Source organism: Amblyomma mixtum, chromosome 3 (genome assembly GCF_055824585.1).
Source record: "Amblyomma mixtum isolate Tamu chromosome 3, ASM5582458v1, whole genome shotgun sequence".
Classification (NCBI taxonomy): domain Eukaryota; kingdom Metazoa; phylum Arthropoda; class Arachnida; order Ixodida; family Ixodidae; genus Amblyomma; species Amblyomma mixtum.
Window position 1 is genome coordinate 345528016 of NC_143014.1, and position 24492 is coordinate 345552507.

General features: G+C 48.8%; 1 protein-coding gene and 1 long non-coding RNA gene across 2 annotated transcripts; one reads left to right on the forward strand and one right to left on the reverse strand.

Moving 5' to 3' along the window:
- Positions 1-8198: 8198 nt before the first annotated feature.
- Positions 8199-23698, reverse strand: LOC149356229 (uncharacterized). Its single transcript, XM_089577760.1, has 4 exons — positions 23519-23698; positions 22147-22379; positions 9607-9859; positions 8199-8522 (listed from the first exon to the last, which is right to left on the reverse strand). Exons 2-4 carry the CDS (start codon positions 22344-22346, stop codon positions 8199-8201), a joined length of 777 nt encoding a protein of 258 aa, XP_089433886.1. The 5' UTR covers positions 22347-22379; positions 23519-23698.
- On the forward strand, positions 19454-20584 carry LOC149356230 (uncharacterized). The gene is made up of 3 exons (XR_016289804.1): positions 19454-19587; positions 20297-20353; positions 20466-20584. It is a non-coding gene; the product is annotated as an uncharacterized LOC149356230 (long non-coding RNA).
- Positions 23699-24492: the final 794 nt, after the last annotated feature.

Sequence of the window (24492 nt, forward strand, 5' to 3'; positions counted from 1 at the left end):
CACCCGGAACCCGCTGATAGCGGAGTGGCAGGCAGCGCTAGAGGGACCGAATGCCAGCGACGAGTACCGCAAGCGTTGGAGTCAAACGGAGGGCGAGCATGCCAGCGACAACGTCATCTTCCGAAGCTACGAGACCAGGAGGACAATCTTCAGCATGTTATTCAGCAAGGGCGTGTCTACCACCGACACGCTGCTGAAGTTTTCCCTGGGCGACGCATCCCGTTACAGCAGTTTCGCCAGTAACATGACGCAACTGCTTAATGAACGCATTAGACCGAATAAGGACTTCTCTAAAGATGATTTGATGATCTTTGAAGAAGTGCACTTGCTCAACGTCATCAAAGCGGCTTTCGCCAGGTTCGAGAACGGAGAGCTGATGCAACATGTCCTGTGGCTCTTCAGGGATGTTTATGGTCCTGTAGCTGACCCTTCCATGCTACTGTCACATGGAGATGACCCAGAAGCCAACAGAACGCTCCACCGTTACTGCTCGTCTCAAGTGGAAGCCAGCTACCACCTGCTGGTCAACACTCTCTTTGCTTTCGTGCGCTTGACGCCTCTTGTACGCCAGTCCATCAGCGATCTGATAAAAGGAATGCATCAAAAAGCAGTACAGTTGATAAGGGATGTAGACTGGCTAGAATGGCGCAGCAAGAGCATGGCTATCGCGAAGCTTGAGGGCCTCAAAACCCTCCTTTGGCCCCCAAATGAGCTTATCACGGAAGACGATCTATTCAACATATATGATGCTTTCCCTGACAATGCGTCCTCTTTCACAGAATATTGGATGGAGACACGAGACGCGATCAGAAATTACACCACCCAGAATCCTTTAGGCAACGTTGAGCTCCTGGGCACTCCGGGCAGCTACGATGTGCCGATAATTAGCTACGGCCCCGTCTTGAATATCGCGTTAATCTCCATGGCAGCCTTGACAAGACCTCTCTTCTACGTAGCCGGGACCCAGGCGGTGAACTACGGAGGCCTCGGTTACCAGTATGCGAGAGAAATGGTGCGGGCGCTTGACAGTACAGGGGTTGGCATCGACGCATACGGAAGCATCGTGAAACGCTGGATTTCTGAACTAACTTCGGCCGAGTACGAGAAGCGCGTAGCGTGCCTTCGTTCGGTGGATAAAGACATCTTCCCAGACTTGCCTGCATTGGAGCTGGCGTACACGGCATACACTGAGGTAATGCAGAAGGACGGACCAAAGATTCTGGAGAGGAAGACCGAGACACAGATCTTCTTTATTACCATGTGCCTCGGGATGTGCAGGCAGCAGCGGGGGCATAAAGAGCCAGCCTGTAGCAAGGCTGTCATGGCCTTTCAGCCGTTTGCTGAAGCGTTCAAGTGTGGCTCGTCCTCCAGGATGAACCTTAAGGAAAAATGTACGTTCTTTAAGTAGGATTTGTCAGAAGGGTTAGCTGCTAACAAACCATTGTTTTTGTGACCTTGTTTTTGATTCCCCCGGAGGGCTTCTTAAAAATACCGCCTCCAACTTGGTGTTTTTCTGTGCCCATGCTGTTCTTAGAGCAATTCAAGATGGCTTCGGGAACATTGCCTCATTTTAACGCAGATGTGTTTTTATATGCGGCTTTTTGATCGGCTGTGGCTGTGGGACTGTCATGAACTGTCGTGGCTGTCGTTGCTGTCGTGGCTGTCGTTGCTGTCGTGGCTGTCGAAGCCGCGGTGCATACGATCGGCTCTTTTTTTTTCTTATTTTGGTTCGCAATGTTATTTGATGCTTATTTTTGCTGCAGCGCTTTTTTAAGGTTTGTCGCATTTTCGCGCTTAATTTCCAGCACAAGGGTCTTTCCCTCGTTTGTGTTGGAAATGGCCCTTTCTTGTATGGCTTTCTAGTTCTCAGTACATATCTGTAGTTTTTTCCTCTATCACAGTTCGTATGTTAGCTTTAGTGCTTAGACATGTGAGGCTGAACGAGCGGACGAATTTGCTAGAGAGAGCCCGCTCAAAATTTGCTGTGCTTGCATACAGTAGATGGCACGTTTTTACAATCCTAATGCACGTTTCTTGTTAGTGGAATGCAATATCCGTCAGATACAGATGTAAAATATACCCCATTTTCTTCGCCTTATTGCTTTCAACAATGATTCTTGGCTTGCACCTTTGCTTGCCTGAAAAGGTTGTCTGTTGTCGTGAGTACATTTTGTGTCGGGGTAGTCCTAATGCTTCCCTGCAGCGGAAGCATATTCATTGTGCATTTCTGACGGAACAGAGCATTCCATGTGCACTTAATTGGCTCCTGAAGGAACACACTGCTGGTGTTATCAGGTAACAGATTGTACTTGCGAAGTTCATAATTTGATTTGTTGCAAACTATTTAGTGATAACTCTCATATATTAGGACAATGACAAAATATTCCTTTCATCTGACCTTCATAATGTATACGACAGGTGTGTCAGAGAAGACCGCCCCTAATATTTAAAAGTCACTTTTGGAGCAACAATATGGCTTTTGCGACATAGAAATACCTGTGCTGGTGCATGCTGGTACACCTATGCATCGCTTTAATTTTTAATCCGATTGACTAGATTGCTGGCAGCTAGTAATAGACATGCTACAATACATACAATAGACGTCACGATGTTCGGCCATAAGGAGACAGTGAAAGTGGATCGCAGTGTTAGCAGTTGAAGATATAAGCTTCACTTTTATTTCGTGGGTAACGCGCATTCGTGGGCAAATATGCACGTTAGGAATTTAAACAATAAGGACCATTTGACAGAGGTACTAAAATCGCTTTTTTACAAGTACAGGTACATATTAAAAAACATAAATAAGAGTACACAAGGCTGTTTTTGGTGGCGCCATGTAACTTGCACTTGCGCGCAATCAACAGAAAACGAAAGCAGTTACTAAAACGTCCTCAGAAAGTTAGGTGGGCGGTTGAGATTAAGAAGTTGCGGGGATACGGTGGCCACAGCTGACAAAGTATAGGGCCAATTGGAGAAACAAGGGAGAGACATTTTCCCTGCAGTAGTCAGGCTGCTGCTGTTGATGATGATGAGTTATTTATTTTATTAAACCTGTCACAGTTTATGGTTTGTGTTTCGTTAGTGTCCTGTACTTTTTTTCTAGCTGCCGTCGTGAACAGTGCTCGACATTGAAGAGCTGAATTCAAACCTGCTATCCCAATTTGCTGCCTTAATGAAGGCGACTGCAGTTATCAGTCCCATAAAAATCCTTTAGTTAGGATAAATTCGTGTAAATAAGTTTTGAATGTTAGTAAAAGTGCAGGAAGAAGCAAGTTGATCTTACGAGATCGAAACACTGCGTTGAAGACGGAGGACCGAACAATACAGCGCACATTCTTCCTTCATGTGTAATGATTGTCCGTGTCCCTCCTATTTTATGGAGATAAGGTCATCCGAGGCTGAGCTGGTGGTGCTAGACTAACTCGGTTCTGCACAACTGTCCAAACCTTCCTCCTAATACTATAGCAGGTGGGGATGTTGGGATTGATATGAAAAGACATAGTTCGGAACGGCCACATACGAGGGTCGGCCAAAGCCAGGGAGTTTAACGAAAATTTGAGAAGAAAGGCCGCGATCGATTGGTGCAGAAATAGTACAGAGCGGAAGTAGACCAAAGAAAGAAAATCATAAAGCTTGGGTGGGAAGAATCCCAGGAGAAGGCTTAGGAAGAGATGACGCGCGATTGTGGAGCAAGATATAGGGGTGAAGAGGCCGGTCAGCGTTCCTCCGTCCCTCTCGCAGAGCCACGCATACGACGAGCAGACGACAAGCAGACGACAAGCAGTCGGGCGGCGTTGGAACCGAACGCCCTTCGAGCGTCAAAAGCGAGGTGTGTTAAAACGGCAGTTGACGAGGCGCGAATCCCAAAGCTGGCCCCTCCGTCAGCTAATTAATTTAGCGCGAACCGCAAAGCGCCGCAAAGCGCGCACACGCACACACGACATACAACTCACGACTCCACGACAGCAGTTTTGTCAGAAAAACCGGCAGCACAGCAGCGCCTGCCAATGGAAGCATGATGTCGCTGGCGATGGAGCGGCGTTACCTACGCTTCGCTGGCTTCGCTTTCGTTTCCAGACGCGTTGCTTGCGTGTTTGTAATCGCGATGCGTTGGAAATAAACCCAGCAGTTAGAGATAATTTATGCGTAACGCTGCTGATCACCTTTAGGTCCAGGCTTGGGCTTCCTTTAGACATCTTCGTTTTCTTCTAGAATGCCAGCGTTGTCGGGGCGATATATTTGTGATGAGGTACGGCCGCTAGGAAAGGCCCGGGTGTTTCCATTCAGCAACCGTGGCTGACACGAATCCGCGTGATGTTAGAGGTGATAAGTTAACACAAAAAATCAGCCTCGTAGTCACAAAGGCATACGGTACGGCTGGCAGAATCTCAAGCGAACAAACACTCCAGAAAACTAACTGGAAGACGAAGTTGTTGAGCCTAGATGACCTTGCACACAGTAATGGCCGCAAAATAAAGCCGCACAAAAATTTAATTTCAGCACGGATAGCAGTAACCCTCTTAAATAAACTTAAATCGATAAAAACGTTTTTAATAAGTGAAAACGAAACTAATAGCACGTCCAATAGATGGGAACCACCCACCTTGGTTCCATTGCACTGTCCTTGGCTTTTCCTTTGTGATTAAACTTTATCGATAAGGGTGCTTTATATGCGAACCGATAGACCAGTTATCCGCCAACTGTTCAAAAAATTTGCTTTTTGCGCATTCGAAACCTACTCGTAAACGTTGACACTTGGGTGACATGTCTGACAATGCAACCCCTTTACAGCTCGGCATCCGCTATAACTACCGCAACAATTTTTATAGCTGTAGCTGTTAGTATTGCCCTAGAAATTTCGTCGTGGTGTGCTGTCACACTTGATGACGCTCTCAACCGGATCGGAGACAGGGGTGCGCTGAGCTTCGCTCTGCTGACACCACGGGCGCGCTAGTGTCGTAATGTAGGTCGGGCGTAGGAAGGAAAAAGTATGCGCGAAGGTCTGCATGGTTGCATCACACGCATTGATGCTGCTGTAACGTGACATGCAATGTGGCAGTTGGCTATATATAAAGAGATGGAGAACCTAAGCTTCTCGACATTCTGCTCTTTGACATGGAAGGAGAGGACGCTAGCTGCAGCCGGCCGTTGCCCTCGTTTCCGCGATAGCGAAAACGATTATCGCGCGCGAATTTGAGGAGAACGTGCGCAAATGGCGAGACCATGCTGTGCGATGAGCCACTGCTATTTACACAATAAACGTAAACGCTGCCCATTTTTTTTTACATGATCGTTTGCGTTGCTATAAATAACTAATTCTGAACTAATTTTTTCACTCGCTACTACTTGGGTAGAGCTTTAATAATTATTGCGAAATACATAATAATATTTGCTTCAGTTGCTTTTTGACATTGCTTGATGGTTAAATATGATCTGAGTGCATTCACAAAAGCAATCAGCGAATAACAATTAAGGTCTGCGTTTACTGCCATTCCCTTTGACTATATTCTCCTAAATATGCGAGCAAAAAAAAAGAGTGCTTTTTTCGGAGTGATTTGCTACTTCTCCTGCGCAGGGGAAATCGGAGGTTATCGATATACAAAAAATTTATGCGTCCAGTGGGCTGACACTAAGAATTTTGCCTTTCTGTATGCTTCCCACGCAACCTTTGTTGTCTGATTTAGATACTGCCGCTGAATTTTACGAGGGTAATCCCAAAAGTAAGGTCTCCAAAGGGCTGCGGCCTCAGGGAAACTATTTGCGTGGCTGCTCGCCGTACTGCTGTGTGCATTGTTCCCCGTCTTCCAAACAAGCCATGACTAAGCGCGAAAGGGACTGCCAGTCTTGGCGCGGCAGCCATTTGTAATGGAGCTTCCGTTTGTCGCTACCGCCAGGTGCGTAGTTCGCATACTTATTCGATTTTTGAACGCAAAAGGCGGTCAACCAATCGAAACTCATCGCCAGTTGACGGAAGTGCACGGAGAGTTGTGCATGGATGTTAAACACGTCCGCAAGTGGTGTAGGGAGTTCGCCGCTGATGTTACTGAAATTCGCGACGAAGAATGAAGCTGAGACCGTCAATTTCTGATGAGACAGTCGCGAAGGTCGAAGAAATGATGCGGCAAGATCGGAGAATCACACTCGACGAGCTCTGCATTTTGGTTCCTTGGGTTTCTAGAAGCACTATTCATAGGATTTTGACAGCAAAGTTGAAATATCTGAAGGTGCGCTCTAGATGGGTTCCGCGAATGCTCACAGACGACCATCAACGGCAGTGCGTTGACTCCTCCCGCCAACTTCTTCGAAGTTATGGATATCAAAAGGAGACCTTTTTGTATTCCATTGTTACGGGTGACGAAACCTAGACATTCCACTTCACACCTGAGACCAAACAAGAATCACGTGAGTGGCGGCACCCCTCTTCGCAAAAGCCGCGAAAATTCAAGCGAACACAGTCTGTCGGTAAAGTCATGGCAACTGTGTTTTGTGACCGAAAAAGGGTATTGTTGGTAGACTTCATGGCTTCTGGCAGCACAGTAAACGCGGACAGATATTATGGGACCGTTAAGAAACTCAGATGTGCGATTAAAAATCTCAGAAAAGGAACGCTGAGCAAGGGCGTGAGTCTTCTCCACGACAACGCTCGCCCCCACGTTGCCTGCCAAACCGTTGCTGTCCTCCAACAGTTCGGATGGAACGTCATCAGCCACCCGCCTTACTGTCCGGACTTCGCACCAAGTGACTACCACTTGTTTCCAAAGCTAAAAGAACATCTCGCTGGAAGGCGCTTCACCGATGATGATGAAGGGAAAGATGCGGTCAAACGCTTCCTCAACGGCATGGCGGCGAGCTGGTAAGACATGGGCATACAAAAACTGCCCCAGCGTCTGCATAAATACTTAGACCGAAACGGCAATTATGTGGAAAAGTAGAAGAATGGTCTGCCTTTTAAGTGATTTGTAAATTGCTTAAAACAAACATTTCTTTCGATTTATAAAGTAACTGGAGACCTTAATTTTGGGATGACCCTCGTACCTTCTGACGTCACTGTACCCTGTTCCCACACAGGTGCAACCCACGGGTCCGAATTGTTGAAATCGGATGCTGCTGACGCTGTTTCCGTCCATTTTAGTCAATTTTAGGCCATATTTGCAAGGATATGCACTCAAAATTTTACAAGCAACCTTAGGCAAACGTCATTCTTTCTTTCTTTTTTATTTTTTTAGCAGCGATTTCACAGCGTACTGGAATGGAGTGATAGGAAAATGGAGGAAGAGGAGAAATGAGTGCTTCAAGAAAGTTTGTCTCTTTCGGAGCTACGTTCGGAGCTAAGGCGATGAAGAACTAGCTCCGACATCTTTGGGCCTCCAACTGAGCTTTTATTGCGCCGGGCCTAGTGATAAATTTTTTTCGAGCGGTTCTAAAAAAATGACAAAAATCTATTTTAGACCGCCGGTTCTAAACCATCCACTGGAGCCAAAAACTGTTCGCCATTTACTGATAACCATTTGATCTAAACGCTTCAGAATCATTCCTTTTTGGGGGGCCGGAAGTTTTCTTCCAAAAACTCCTGCCAAAAGGCAAGTTGAAGAAAAATGCCTTTTTGGTTTTTTCGTAATTTGCTCAATCGCTATGTACTCATCTAAATTAATATCAACATTGAATATCACTGAAAAATGCATACATTTCTCCTTACCTTAAGTTGAAAATTGTTTTTCGAGCTCATGCGCAAGGGTCCCTGCTTTGGCCCGCCTCTAGGCCACATAACCACAGGTGATGCTCTCTGCTATAGCTGCACAACGGAATAAAAAATAAATAAGGTGAAAGAACGCAAGAACTGCTTCAAATAAGCCAATAAAACTCCTCATTAATAAAACTGAATACTCACAATAAAAGTCGACCATCAATAAAACTCAACGTGTGTTCGTCTGTTCCTGCGTCCTTGTGTTGTTTGCGTTGTTTCAAGAATGAACATCATGAGAGGTAGTGTACACGATGCGGTCCGAAACATTCTTGCATTCGAAGTTCCTTGTTCCTTCTATTAAATTTATCCCGGTACTAGCATGGATGTTCTGCAACCCATAGCTCCCGTTTGAACATCCACTGGTGCCACTGGTTCCACTGGTTTGCACATGAGCCGTAGAGGAATAAAAGAAGCAGTCTCAGTTACGTCTCAAGTGTCACAAAGCCCGCCGTCGTTAGCCCTTTCGGGCGGTTGCAGGGGGCGTAGCAAAGTGGTCAGGCGATCGCCGCACATGATTGGTCTGGCCGTGCTGCTCTCCGCAGCGACCCCTGGCGTCGTCGGCGTGCATTGCGAACAGCACGACGCCGGCAAAATGGCGCGTGGCGTCGAACAGTCGCGAAGAGTTCGGTCCGAAGCCAGCCTGCCAGAAGCTGTCCTTGTGCACCACGTGACAGTCGCCGTGGCGCGAGTAGTGATGCTTGTAGCCCATCTTGGCGGTCATCTCGCACGTCTGCCAGTAGTTCGAGTCAGTCGCCATTTTGACCGCGGGTACCCCTTCCTGCGCACATGCCGTATTAGGACATTAAACGCCACATACCATGTACCATTGCCATGACGCTTAAATGTAATTTATATTTAAGGACTGAGATTGCTGAACTGTTCTTTGTTTTCTAGGAAAAGGTGCGTATCAGTAAAGAGTACATAGCAGTTACCGTCAGCATCCTCTTGAGAGCCGTCATATAACTGGAAGGGAAGCTATATAGCTTTCTTCGAAACTTCGCGGTTGAAGAAAAATCCGTCCTGGTCCGGGGTTTTATCCCGGAACCACAGCCTGCCTGGGGTAGTAGTCCTACCAGCTAAGGTTGAACTATGTGGAACAGCCGTAAATATTTTGTGTTAACACTTCAAAAATAAGTGGCAAGACCGGGTTTGGGTTAAGTCGTCCAAGTCCAAAGCGAGAAATTTTTACAGAGAGAACGCATTGGGCTCCATTTAATTGGAGCCCATTGGTAGTAAGTATTTGAACTGAAAAGCTCTAAAGTTAGTACGGTTCAGTCTCCGACAATTCGGCTGCGGTGTGACGCGAAATCATGCGTGGACGCATTCAGTTAGGCGCTGAAGTCGAGGGTTCGACGGCATACCTTCTGGTCAGGAATCATGGCTTGAAGGCATTCACTGGTCCATGGTCAGTGACCAGTGGAACTCATCAAGTCAGCAACGCGCTGTTTGTTATCGGCGGCCGACAGATGGTGCCAGTTATAGTTACACCCAGGGAAGCGATTTTTTAAATTTACTCGCAGAATTTGGTTCAGTTGGTTTATTCGGGTTTAACGTCGCGAAACAACTCAGGCTATGAGGGACGCCGTAGTGAAGGGCTCCGGAAATTTCGACCACCTGGGGTTCTTTAACGTGCACTGACATCGCACCGCCCGCGGACCTCTAGAATTTCGCCTTCATCGAAATTCGGCCGCCGCGGCCGGGATCGAACCCGCGTCTTTCGGGTCAGAATTTTCTAGCAGGAAAGTTAGTTGTAAAGACATCGTAGCGCGCATAACAAAAGCTGGCTTTTGAGCAGGTCAAAATCAGCTTTGTAATGTGCTCTCCTCTGTCGCATAGCTTTATTGCGAGAGAGGGGGACCCACGTGGAAAGAGCTCGAGCTGTTGAGGAAGTAGCTGGCCGCCTCGAAGGTGACGCTGAAGAGCAGCCGGGGTGCCATTGACTGCTCGAAGTCGAGCATCGTCTCCCGGAGGTCGACCAGCAGCCGTGACATGCTCGGCGCCCGCGTCGCGCCGTTCAGGGCGATCGGCATCGGACAGGCGGCCGCTCGTTCCGGGGTAGGCGTCAAGTCGTGCGTGCGTAGAACCACGATGTCCTGCACCAGCGACAGTAGGCCGCTCCCCCTCGCGGCCACGACGGGAATCACTGTGAATGAACCTTATACCTTACTCTTCGTGGAACAGGGCTTAAATGGCTTAACCTCGTCCTTCACTCATCTCTCTTAACGTCCTCACGGCGTGGTTCAGGTGTTCACCCTGAGCGACTGTACAAATCCTTACCGTTCAGTTTCCAAAGGACTGCCTCCCACCGTTTACTTTTTAATTCTGATCCCTCCGTCATACTAATTGTCATTGTAGAGATTGCCGAGATGGCAGGGTTGCAGACTTGGGCCGGCTACTAGGCCTAGCCTGGACCCATGCCAGCGGACGGAGCCGCAGCAGTGAACGCTCCCAAGACCGGAAGCCAAAGACCCTTTATTGTCGCCGGCGTCTCTATTTATAGGGCTGAACCAGCGCCCTCTACATCTCCCCTTCCCGACACATTGACCCCCATCACGCACACGACACAGTTCACTGTATTGTAGCATCACAGGTTCAGTCTGCGAGGTGTCCTCACACGTCGGCCTGATCTTGTAGTGCGCCCAGGTGGTGGCGAAGAGGGGAGATCGTCCAGGACTTCTTCTGGCGAAGACTGTAGCATCTCACGATGAGGTGAGGTACCGTGCAACCCTCGAGGTGGTGTAGAAACAGGGCTGCTGTCAAGTGCACTTGTCGGAGACGACAGCGTTCTTGAACACTGAGGTTCAGTGCTTGTGCCCGAGGACTCTCCTGATGCTGCTTCTGTTTGAGTAGGCAAGGTCGAGTGGCCGTTGTCATTCCACACAAGCTCTGTCGACTGCGGAACAGAAATGTCATTGACAAAAGGCATCAAATGAATCCTGTTGCGGACTAGAATCTTAGTCGGAGTCTCCACCACATAGCAGCGTGGTCGGGCTGCTGGACTAAGTACCACCGCAGGAGTTTTTACATCTCGGACCCAAACACGATCCCCAGCTTCTCGATCTCTCTGACGACTGGCTGCATGCCTTTCGTCGTAATGCTTCTTCTGAAGCTGGCAAGCCTGCCGATCCCTGGAGTGGAAAGTCGTAGATGACGGCCATTTGAGTCTCAACTGGCACTTAGCCATTGACAACCTTGTTCTCAATCTCCTACCTAACAATAGCTGCGCTGGGCTGTAACCAGTGACACCCGGAGTATTACGATAGGCCAACCATCCCAGAAATGGATCTGAACGCTTGGTGAAGATGTCTTTGATGGTGCGAACCATTCGCTCAACTTCACCGTTCGAATGCGGGTAATTAGGGCTTGACGTTCTATGTTCGAAACCATACTGACCCGCAAAGGAGGAAAAGAGCTTTGAAGAGAACTGAGGTGAGGAGTGCAAACTGCTGGGCTAGTTGGTTCATATTGCAAATAAAGGGAACCAGCGAAAAAAGACGCAACACAAGAACAAAGAAGGCACACACCACAACGCTGGACTTACAACTGATTTATTGCGATGAAGAATTGCTCAATTTAAAAGAATTTCCTGCCTGCGCACACACCCTACAGACAATACACTTCGCGCACCACATGGTGACATGGCTACTATAATGATAAAAACTTGCACTCTTTTTCGGTGATAATCACGGACGGCTCACTGACGCATTTCTGCCTATTCTTTCTGATCAGGAAAGGCTCCAATATCTCACGCTCATGTTTAGATTTCCCCCGCCCGATAATGCGGGTAGTGTGAAAACTAGGAGTACACTTGCAGTCCTTGATATGCAAGGCTAGATTGCTGCCTGTGCCAGTGCCCAAAGTTGTGCGATGTTGCCTCAGGCGCTCATTCAAGCATGCTCCGGTTTGGCCTAGGTAGATTTTCCCACATGACAATGGGATTGAATACACCACGCCCAATGCGCATGTGGTGAACATGGTCTGGTGTTTGGTCTTGCAAACACCAGTTCTGCGCAGGTCTGCAGAGGTTTGGGCGCACAAACCGGGCAGTTTGCAAGGGGCAGAAAATGCCATTAGTGACATCAAACTTCTGAGCCACTTTTTTCAGACCATGTGAAGCCTTGTGGAAGTAAGGCATGACTTCCAACTTTCTTGTTTTCACTTCTACTGGCCTGGCAGCCTTTGAAGATGACTTTAGTTTTTTCCCCAAGGATTCCGCCACCGCCGCAAGGATTCCGCCATTGTCGCTTCTTACTAGCTTGGGTATGCCGAATCGAGCAAAGATGCTTTTGATGGCATTTACAACGTCAACAGAAGTTGTATTCTTCAGGTGAATGACATCTGGATATCTCGAGTAATAGTCGACTACCAACAGATAATCATGACCTCTGTGCTTGAACAAATCTATGCCAACCTCCTCCCGTGGCATCAAAGGAGTTTTTGTAACCATATGTGGCTCCTGACGAGGGATTCGTGTTGAAGCACATTGTCGGCACATGAGTACCTTGTCACGGATCTGTTGAGACATGCCAAACCACCAAACAGCTTCTTGCGCCCGTTGGCGTGTTCTATTGATACCCTGGTGACCCTCGTGGAGAAGTTCTAATGTCACCTTTTTGAGAGAAGCAGGGATGACAAGTCTATGGTCCTTAAAGGGGTAGAGACATCAAATTCCAAGGTTGTACAAAAGACTGCCATACGTTTCCTTTTTATGTGAGGACCATAAGAGCGAAGTATTAAATTTAAGGGAGGTCTAGAACATATTTTAATTTCATTTTAAAGTTTGTGAAAATGCTCACTCTTGAAGTCTGGGCCATCGCTAGTGCATCAATGTGACGTAGGAACAGAGAAGAAAACACAAGCAAGTATTTCCTACGTCATTGCACAGTTTTCTGACGTACGGGACCAAGTTTTGCGGTTTCGCGGCCTAGCAACCTTGGTTACGAGTGCTCACGAGTCTTTTTTTTTTTCTGCACGCTCGCGAGTGCGACGGTGCTTTACGCCCGGCGTTGCCGAAAGATCCACTTTTGCACAGGCATATTGCCCGTGCTCTAATGTAGGAAGCATTCTCTGGTATCATGGATGTTATGTATTTTCTTGTGCGAACGTGAAGTACGCCGAGCATGCCGGCCGGCCGGCCGGCCAGCCTGGATCCCGTCTGCCGGCGTGTCATAAAAAGGAGCTAAAATGTGTTCTTGACGTAAATAATAAACCCTGGGATAAGAAATGTGAAAAATGTGTCATTTTTGAGGATCGCTGACGAATACTGAGCAGCTGGCAAAGGTAACGACTGTGATACGAGCAAACTTTTTGCCACAACCGCCTCGCAGCTGCCGCTGGCCCGACGTTGCGGTCCGGCTCGCCTGGCGCCCGCTCGCTTCGCTGCTGAAGACGTCGTGGAGATTTACCATACTATTATTTTATTGTGAGATGATGCTGTTGACAGTAAAGCGATATGTAGAGTAGGCCTCTTATTATAGCTCAGGCGACTTCCGAAGCGCCGGCCGCTGCGGCTTCGATGCGGAAGAGGCTATAGGCCTAGCGACGACCACGGCAACCAGGCAGTAGAAGAGCTCGTCGCCCGGAGCGCCCGCGAGCGATGCCGTTGCCGAAAGCTCGAAACATAAGCAGGCATGCTTTGTCGCTGCTCGAGCAGTCTTTCTGAGGGACTGCTGTACGGCGGCGAAGTGCGACACCGGTTGCGGGCGGAGCTTGGGTAGAGCGGCGCAGCGATGCTCACCGCTCCGTGTCCCTGCTTGCAGTGGGGCGCGGAAGTTCGCAAGCGACGATCAGTGCGGCGCGTCGGCCAAGTGGCCATATGGCTTGATGAATGTTGCTGCGCGTGCATTATTTGTCTAAATAATGATTGCACTTCGCGCTCTGAGCTCGCTACTTGTTTTTGGTCGGCGAATGTTTTCGCTCGGCCACCGGTATGTCCAAGGCACGTCGGCCAACGGGTCTCGTTTTGGACGGCGGCGTTGTCACACTAGGAAGACGCTTGGTCGCTGGGGCGTCGTCGTCGTCGTCGGTGCAGTGTGACTGGCTAGTCGGGGAACGGCCAGGTTGGCCGACGCGACCGTCGGCGTCGCTGTCGCGTCGACCTGGGGGTCCCGTCGGCCTAGTGTGAACGCGCCTGAACTGCGCGCTGGTCCCAGGCTGCCCTAGTCGTCGCTAGGCCTAGGTGGTCTCGCTTCCGCAGTTGACGGCGCTTTGGAAGTCGACTGTGCTATAATAAAAGGCCTACTCTACACATCGCTTTAGTGCGAACTCGTCCCATAATAGAAGATAAGTTCGATTTCCACGACGCCTTCATCAGCGGAGCTAGCAGACGAGCAGCGCGCAAGAAGCAGCAGCGTCGAGCTGTCGGGATGGGACAACGTCGGCGTGAGGTCGGCGCTGTTGTCGGCAGAGTGTGACACACGGGTCGGCCGACGCCTGCTATCTTGGCGACGCGTCGGCGATGCGCTCGTGAGGCGACGACCGGCGCTCGGTCGGCGTCTGCGCAGTGTGACAGACGCGCCGACGGCACGAAAATCGCTGCCGCCGACCATCGCCAGACTGAAATCGGCCGATCGTCGGCCTAGTGTGAGCGCGCCTTTACCATTTGACGTTGCCTACACGCTCGGCGTTCGCTGGCACAATCTGAGCTGCGTTGGGCCTGACGCCTGCCTCCTCTTCGGAATCTCTGGCCAGCGGATCAAAAAGGAAGTGGTTGTCGGGGTTCGAACCGCGGCGTCTTCTTCCTCGTCTGCGTCATCCCGCGATTCCTCATAATCGGTGTCTTCGCCGAAATAAAACTCTTCTTTCCGACTCGGAGCTGTTCGACTTGCCCTCCGCCCGGCTCTCTGTGTTTACGCGCACCACGGCCGTGTCAAGCAGACGACATGCCTACACGACGTCACGGCTTTCCGGACCCACGTGACAACGCATTGTCTGGTTTTTGACGTCATGCAAGAGCCTGGCAAAAGCTGGCAACTACGAACCGAAACCGAAACTGCTGGGTACAAATAATACGATTATTAATAATATAATGCGAGTTCATGCTTCTGAGATGGTGTTCCATGCTCACTGAATCGCTACGCATTATTTACAACCCAGTGATATAACACAAAAATTTGGTGTCTCCACCCCTTTAAAGAGAATGTTATCTATGAGGGACAAATCACCTCTATACTCCCAATATTTTTTGATGTATTGTGGAAGCCTTTGCTTACGCGGCCAACCCTGAGTACAGTATTGAGTTAAAAGGGTACATTCTGCATCCTGCTGTTGATGGCTGCGAACATCATCAGGACTGATTAGACGAGTCTCAGTGATTGCTGAAATATGCAGCTGTAAGAATGTTTCGACCATATCCACTTGTTGGGGAGGTAGAGCTACTGGAGTGCGAGACAGCGTGTCTAACATAAACAACTCGGAACTGATATCACATCAGTTTGATACGGAACCTCTGAATCCTAGATGGCATCATGTCAAGAACTGATTTCCCTAGAAGAGTTACTAGAGGTTGATGATCCGTTTCCAGAATAAATGAGATACCACGAATGAACTGGTCAAATCGGTAAATTGCTCATGTCACTGCTAGAGCCTCTTTTTCGGTCTGGGTGTAGCGTTTTTCTGCCTCTGACAGAGCACGAGACGCAAATGCTACAGGACGTAGCTCACCAGTGGGCTGTTCTTGCAAAAGAACTGTGCCAATGCGAAAAGAGCTGGCATCACATGACAAAGTTATGTTGTAGCTTGGATGATACTTAGCTACACACAGTGAAGACGTGAGCATTGTTTTGACCTTGTTCAAAGCTAACTCTTGCATAAGACCCCAGTACCAGTCACTATGCTTATTTAGGAGTTCTCTAATCGGTGCTGTAGGCTGTGACAGATTTGGAAGGAAGCTACCAATATGATTCACCATACCAAGAAACCGGCGAACACTATAAACATCTGTCGGAGTTGGTAAAGAACGGATAGCTTCAAGCTTGTCAGGACCCGGAGAAATACCGTTTTCACTCACAACTACGCCTAGAAATTCTATTTGCCGTTGGCCAAAACAACGTATGTTTTTGTTAAGCTTTACACCTGCTTTGCTTAGACGATCCAGAACTTCAGATAACTTCTGGTCGTGTTCCTCTTTATCTTTCCCAAAAACCAGAGTGTCATCAATCATATTAACAACATTAGATTGACCTTCCAAGATTCTAGCCATTTCCCTTTGAAAGAATTCCGGAGCAGATGTTATTCCAAACGGTAAACGACAGTAGCAGTAACGACAAAAAGGCGTGATGAATGTAGTGAATTCATGACAATCTTCCGAAAGACGGATTTGATGAAATCCGGCAGTAGCGTCCAGCTTTGAGAATACTTTGGCATCACCTAATTGTCCTAGGACCCATTCAACCATAGGTAAAACGTGCCTTTCCCTGAGAACCTCCTTGTTAAGTTTGGTCAGATCCACACAGAGGCGGTATCCACCTGAAACTTTATGAACTACCACCAAGCCTGCACACCATGCCGTTGGCTTGTCAATACGCCTAATAACTCCCAGTCTTTCAAGCGAGTCAAGTTCATCTTTAACCACGTTATGGAGGGGCAGGGGAATCCTACGTGGGACGCTCAGAGCAAAAGGTACAGCGTTCGGTTTTAGTCGGATAGTGTACTCCGCACCAAAAGTCCCTAAGCCTTCAAAAATATCCTGCGTCGGCAACTGACCAGGAGAATGAGAAGGAGGAGCCTGAATTACTTGCGACCGTGCCAGCGCATCAACGAAATGAACAACTCCAAGAGCTGTGATGGCTGGATAACCCAGAAGTGGCGTCGACTGCGATGGCAGGACGTAGACTCTCTGCTGCGATGTGCGACCTTTCCATTCGAGGGTAGCTAAAAAATGACAAGCAACCCTCAACTGCCGGTTGTCTGGCACGGTAAGGCGACCCTCCGGCGCGTCCAGCCGCGTGGGAATGCCTGGAAAAGTGGCGGGAACCACAGTCACTTCTGCACCAGAGTCCACTTTAAATTCAAGAGGACGTCCGTTGACCTTGACACACAGGAACTTGGCGTTCTCCGTCTTCTCCTTCTTGATAGGATGTACAGAAAGGGAGTGCGAATGTCTTGCGAATGAGCGTTGCTTGGTGACGCAGACGCTCTCAAAATGACCTTTTTTTTGCAGAACCTGCATGCAGCGTTCCGCGCAGGGCAGGTATCACGTGTATGAGCTTCGCGTCCGCAGAAGTTGCAGGGTTTTTCCGAAGCGTTTCGACGAGCGTCTCTCGGAATGGATTTGCGACGCGCGGTGGCGTCCACATGCACAGGCAAAGTACCGTTGTACGCTCGTTCCTTGCTTTCCTTCTGCGCGTCCTCATACAAGCGGGCATGTAAAAGCGCCTTCTCGAGAGTCAAATCCGGCGTTCGGGAAAGCTGTTACGTAAGCTTAGTATCGAACAGGCCAACAACGAAGCGGTCACGAACCATCCTGTCTTCGACGCTGGAAGAGCCGTAGTTGCATTTCTTTACCATCGAACGCAGGGTGGAATAGAACGCGTCCACGCTCTCGGATGGTTGTTGTACACGCTTATGGAAGCGAAAGCTTTTATGAACTTCGTTCACTGGATGAATGAAGTTAGCCGTGAAGCGTTGTTTAACTTCGCCATACGACGCGCTTTCTAACTCGGTGAGCCCAAGAGAAGAGACGATGCGGCGCGCTTGAACGCCCATGCAATAAAGAACTGTGCGTATTCTTACTTCATCCGTTGCTGAAGATGCACCCGTGGCGACAGCAAAATCTTCAAATTGCTCCACCCACGATAACCAGGAGGCCGGGTCATCGAAGTCGAACGCTGGTGGCGGCGCTAGGCCAGACAAACCCGCGAATCGAGGTTGCGTCTCAGTCGAAGACAACGCGCCCATGGCGCTGCAGATGGTCTTGGTCTTCAGATGGTCTTGAGATAGCCTAAAGATTTAAAAAAAAAAGAAAAAAACAGAATTCAAAGACTTCTGACACCATGTAGAGATTGCCGAGATGGCAGGGTTGCAGAGTTGGGCCGGCTACTAGGCCTAGCCTGGACCCATGCCAGCGGACGGAGCCGCAGCAGTGAACGCTCTCAAGACCGGAAGCCAAAGACCCTTTATTGTCGCCAGCGTCTCTATTTATAGGGCTGAACCAGCGCCCTCTACAGTCATTACCAATGCCACCGCGACCATCACAGGGCCCGGGAGGGTAGCGATAGCTCCGCTAGTGGGGCTAGAGCAAACCTACACCTAACTGAAGACAGTGTCCATTCAAATGGCGCTTGTTCGCGTATCTATTTATTTGAATGTTCAATCTTCCGTTGCGGGCTGCTAGCATGAACGCTCCTCTATCAGAAGTTTGCAATGAGCGAGAGATAAAAAAGTAATTGCATTGGAGGTGCACTTTGGAGGGCCTGGGCAAGTGACTCAGCACACACTTTGCGCCGAGGACCCTCTATTGTTCCTGACGACTGCGGGTGTCTCAGTGAGTGATCTTATAATATATACACTAGCACAAGACACGCCGTGTCTTATTAGTATAGTCTGGACGTTAATAGCAGAAACACGAGTAAGACACAAGGTATCTATGTCTAGCAGGACAAGTGTTGCGTCTGTCCTGTGCCCGTGCCCGACTATAAGCTCTGTAACACTACAGCGTTAACTACACGGGTGTCTCGGTATCAAGAACATCCATGCTATCAAAAGCCTCACAGATACAGGAGCCCTCCCACGAAACACAAAACTTCTTACAAACGTCTCGGAACAGCTCCAAATGACTACAAACGTCTTGCGCTGCGTTCAAGCGTCTCATAGATGTCGACAAGAAGAAGTTTCCTCTGCGACGTCTCTTAAACATCTGCAGTAAGGCGTTTGCTGTGGTACTTCTGTGAAACATCTGTAGTCAGATGTTTTCTAGACTTGCTTCTAACACGTACGTACGTGGAACTTGAGACCACGTCAAGGAGACGCGCCCAGTAATCAGCAGAGAGTTGCCGCCGTGGATTAAACATGCTGTAAACCACGGCACATAAATTAGATGGCTCTCCTGCTTGACGTTTGGAAAAGCAGGCGCGCCGGTGCAAAAATCGCTCTTTGTATCCGAACACTGAAAGCGCGTTTTCTCCTACGGAGCCCGAATCACGTTCCACGTCGAGTGCAGCTAACCCGCCACTCGTAAGGCTGGATTTAGGTAACATATAATGGACCTGAAAGCCGACGGTAGTTACGCGAGTGAAAAAATTTGCTTCATATTGCGGACGCCTCTTTTACGCCTCGCCTAGCTGGCGGGAGCACGCGGATTGACAGGCGCAACGTACGCTGCCATTGCCGCCTTCCCGCCGCCTTCGCCGAGCTCGCTCGCGCGCTCTTTTTTCATGGCCTCCGAGATCACCCGCGCGCTATCGTTTCGTATCGGCAGATCTTGGAGGCAATAATCTTTCTTGATTTACACCGCAGCTTGCTGCTTGGTGTCGCTCCGCACGGTGGCGGTGCAGGCTAGTTTGCCAAAGTGGTTTTAACCGTTTCAAGAAGAAATAAATCTTAGTGCAAGCTGCAAGCGCTTAGTTTCACATCAAAACATTAGATTCAGTTTGCTTTCTTGGTTCTTTGATGATTCGTTTATTTTTACGTTTAGAAATTTAGTGCTTCATTTGGCCATTTGGCGTTGCAGAGGCAGAAATAGCTACGCGCGCGAAGTGGATGCTGCGTACGTTGTACGTTTCGCTGCGCACTTTTTTCCGCGCTGGTTGGCACTTCACGCCGCTGCAGTTTGCAGTTTCCCCTTTTTCTGCGGTATCGTCTACGACCAGTGTTGCACTGAGATGTGAGCCTCGTTTTCCGCAAAAGTAAGTAACTTTCCATTTCTCTTCTGTGGTGAAAGTGTCGGCCTTGCTTCAGCTAAGCCATTAACGCGCCTGATTGAACGGTCGGCTAGTGTGTCACTCCTTTGGTTTACAAAACACAAAACAGTATCAGCCAGTGTTTTACACACCAAAGTGCAGCGTGGAATGTATTAAAACTGGGCATTTGCATGTATTTGAGCTTTTGTTGAGTGGATACAACTAGGCTGCTCTCGCATGCGAGTTGCTTTCTTTACCAAGGCGGTGACAAGATGAACGTGACAAAGCTTCAAAATGACTAGCTTTGTTTAAGCGTACGTTGATAAGGCGGGAATTTTTTCCTACACATTGATTAAAGTCTGTGCTCTATTGCATTCTGGCAGGGTTTTATTCTTGCCAAGGACTCCCATCTGGCCACCTGTGGGCTCCAATTCTCCTTGCTGTGATTTCCGTCAGTGAAACTCGCGTTAAAAACGCTTTGGGTATCTTAACTGCGTCAAGCTTTTATTTCATTACAATTGAGAGCCCCGGCACAAAGGTAGTTTACACTACAAAGGTAGTGGTGCTGCTCTGTACGTGTGCAGGCTGTTTGATAGTGCAGTGAAGTACTACACCTCTTTGCAGGCATGGCTGCTTTTATTTTTTGGAAAACCATTGCACCGTGCACAGCTGGCGTTGTCCCTGCTTCACTGTGTACATTTCGTTTTGGGTACAGGCTGTTCAACAATGGTTTTCAGAGGACCTCCTTGCCTGCTCAACTTCTGAAGTTTTGGTAAGCACGCTTTGCAGCTGACACCTTTTCTTTCACTTCATGATTTCTTGTATAGGTCTAGGCTGTTTGCTAATGTTCATTACACAAGCCCCATTATTTGTTTGTCCTTTAGAACTCCAACTGTTGGCCGGAGGAGCAAGGACCTGGTCTAGTTTCACGCAAATTAATCGCAGCACCTTGTACTTGGTTGTTCAGACGACTTGGCCTGGAGATTGTTTCAGTTCTGAGGTGAGATTCTGTACTAATGCTTCTTGTGCAGTGGTGTAAGTAATCTCTTGCCCGCTGTTTGAGCTTCATCGTACAGATTACAAAGGGCTTGTTTGGCAACGCAATGTTAGGAACCTTATACACACGCACTTTTATTTGTCTTATCTTTCAGATGTGCCTCTGTGTGGCTGTCAAGGTAAGGTCCAAGATTTAACCCATCTCTGGTGTATAATGAAGTGATGCAGGTATTACCAGGACAGCAGCATCTCTGCTATGTTTTCGTGCGACGGTGCAAGATGTGAACCTTCAACCACTTTTGATTCAGCCACATCTTGCAGGTAAGAGAAAGCCTGTTTGCAAGAAGCAGCTTAGGGGATTCTGTGAGTACAGTGTGCATCACAGTAAGGCAGTGCACTTGCTATGGACTGCTTGGCTTTCAGTGTCCATGCACGCTGTTTGAATTTTGCTTCTGTTAAAGGCCTCCACAGTGATTGACTTCTTCAGTTTTTGGTTAGCCGTACCACTCTGCTGAAATGCCGCTTTCAATGACATCATATGCATCTATGTTTTTAGTTAGCTTGTTTTATTGCCTGTGCTGTCACTCCTTGCCATTTCCTGGTCTTATTTGCTGCCGACTCCTCATTGGCCATTCTACATGCACCTGACTGACTGTGCCTTTGGTTACTCTAATATTTTTCCATTCTGCAGGCTGCTGATCAGAGCTGGATTTGACTTCCCCTTGTTACCGTCTAGTTGGCATCCTCCTTGCAAGAAAAGCAATTTTTGGAACACCTGGCGAGCTCTTCACTGCCATCCACATCACAGCGACTTGTTCATCAACGCATCCGTTGTGGGACAAGGCCCAGGGCCGAATCAATTTTTGATTAGTTGCTGCTCGACACTTTCCCGCCATCCAAGTGCTTACCGTTGTAATGTCAGCCAAACCAGTGAAGCTACCTCCTCCGCGGCTTCTAAACATTAATTTCCTGGTCCTTTTATTTTTTTCTGTGGGTGTATGCACTGTATTCAATAAAGAGTAACGCAGTGACTGAAAAGTGTGCTAGCACATGCATTTATGGCTCATTGCTACAGCCACACATCCCTTGTAATGTGGGCTCAATGTTCGGGTCATTGCAAATCAGCTTTGAGCTCTTTTTTGAGTGGTGTATACCAGAAAAATGAACGAAAATTTTTAAAGCTTTAGAGGGTTTAAAGGCAGCACTAAAATCAGTCTTGAAATGCATAAAATAATCCAGGCAACCATTTCGGGGAAAAAAAGGAACGTCTAAAAAAATTCTAGAAACCTTCTACCTCAGAAGTTTTCTAGCCGTATACAAGCGTAGCGTTAGCAGAGCTAATAGAGGGCTAGTAAGCGTCTAAGTCTAAAAAACTGCTTAGATGAACCTTCTTTTAGATGTCAAGCTTTTCTTTCCAATACAATTTTAGACGTCTATTAGCGCTTTTTGTGTTTCGTGGGCTGTAGTGTCCCGGCTGTCCTGCCAATTTGGAGCCCAGCTCTTAGCTTCGCTTATCGCTGCACAACAGAATCTACGACAGAATAGAAAAGAAAGGGGTGATGGAGAGACCTGCTGGGGGACAGCGGGCCGTAGGGCTGCTCCTTATAAAACGAGACCACGGCTGACACGAACAGGCCCATCCGGCCCAGGTCGTCACGCATGCGCTCCATGTGTGCGAAGAACTCGGCGTCCGTGGCCGTGGATGTGCGGTGCGACCGGTAGAACATCAGCCTGAACAGCTGCTTCGAGTGTAGCCACTTGCCGGCCATAGAGCTGAGTTCGTTCGGGGTGGAGCCGCGCACCTGCGTCAGATCGTTTGCAGAGATGCAACAGAAAGCGACGAGACAGTTGCACTGGATTTCGTAATGCATCTCTGTAATGGAACGCCCACATAAATAGCGTTCGGCGTCGAGAGAGAGTGAAGTTCGTCATACTTAATGGCTCCAGCTCTTTCCGACGCAAACCCCGACCGGGGCGAGGCGAACGCGATCGGTATAGACCAGATTTCAGCGCTCTGTAAAATCGCTCGCTCAGAAGGAATGAAAGAAAGTTTCTCTCACTGCCTCGCTTGTTAGTACATACCCCATGGTGCGTTTACATGTTTAGGGTATATATCGTGCGATCGCATGAATTGTTGTCCTTCGTTGTGTACCCTATATTCCACAAACATCCTTGCCACGTCCCTATTCCGTCTAAACGTCTATACCGTCAGGTAGCAGCTCTTATTCGCCCCACATATATCAACCTTTATTGAGTAAAATAACTGGACCAACTTGCAGCGGTGTGTCCATATTATTCTGAGACCGCACAGACTATATAGCTCCGCAACGGAGACGGCGTGAAGCGGGTCACTACCCTAGCTAGCTGTCCAGAGAGAGGCTAGATCGATTCGGGACATATTCGGTATACAGACCCGATCACACCTGTCTAGAGCGCTCGAGCGTCGTGCTGCGGAGCAAATGAAGTTAAGCAAGTTCACGTGCTGCTCTGCTGTTGGCCAAGGCGCTTGTGCCTGTGCGGTTCGTATGCCTATTCGGCAACGCTCGAGCGCAAGTGTTATCAGTGAAAGTCAATATACCTGCTTTAAAATTTTTGCTTCATTTCCTCATCACTACTCGAGCGCTCTGGACAGTAATTAACTGTACTGTGGACGAGTGCGATCTGATCTGTACACGAAACATTCTGAACACCTCTCCGAATTTCCCACACTGTCTGTTCCTTTTGGCGTGCTGCTTTCACACGGGCCTGGAAAACTTCCAACGGGCCCCAGCGGTGCAAGTGCTCGTTTCCACCAAACCTTACAGTTCTGGTTTCAAATAAGGCTTATCGCATATATCCTCCTTCGACAAAAAGTAACGAACATATGACGGCCTCGCCCTGAACCGCAGGGAGTGACTGCCATAGCTTCAATAAACGGGACGCAACACGAAGACCCACCCACCTGGTTGCAGATGACCGCCGTGGTCTGGACGCCATCGCCCAAGAGCGCGTACAGCGGCAGACTCAGACGGCGGCGTCGCAGGGATGCGAAGGCGTCCACCCCGTCGGGACCTTCGTCCTCGGCTCACCGGTAGAGTACCCCGCGCCCCGTCAGCTGGACGCATCAGTAGAGCACCACGGTGCACACCGACGCCGGATGGACGGACGGACGGACGGACCGACCGACCGACCGACCGACCGACCGACCGACCGACCGACCGACCGACCGACCGACCGACCGACCGACCGACCGACCGACCGACCGACCGACCGACCGACCGACCGACCGACCGACCGACCGACCGACAGACAGACAGACACAGACAGACAGAGGGACGGACGGACGGACGGACGGATGAAAGCTGTAGCAGCGTAGCCTGTGAAACAGGATGGCGGTAGTTGCCACCTTGCTTGGCTTTTCCCCCTCATATTTCTGTAAGAAATCTGTCAAATTTAAGGGTATTTTCTATATGTATAAAATTGGCCATTTTTGTTTAATTACAATTTTTAATCCTGAACTGGTATCCTTACGTCACCTTCTGAACTACGAGTCAGGCAATCGCTTTTTGCTAATTCTACCGCAGATTAATTGACATGACCTTCGTTATGTCTGAACCGTACGGCCTCAGAGAGAGTGACTGGGCACATCGACATATCCGGAAGGATACTTTCTCATTATAGCGCACGATTTTCGATCGTTCCTACATACTTTCCACACTATGCACATATATCATTTTCTTAGATAAATTTATTTTTTTAGCTACGATTGCTAAATAAACCCTTATATAGCTTCAAAAAATTGGCAGTGGCTTAGCTCTGGTTAAGCCTGGATATACAAGCGAAAAGCTGCAGTTATGCTCTGTTTGACGTCATGGCTGTCGCAGTTCGCGCACAATGCACTGGGAGCACAACGGTAGCGGTGTAGATTTTGAGCCA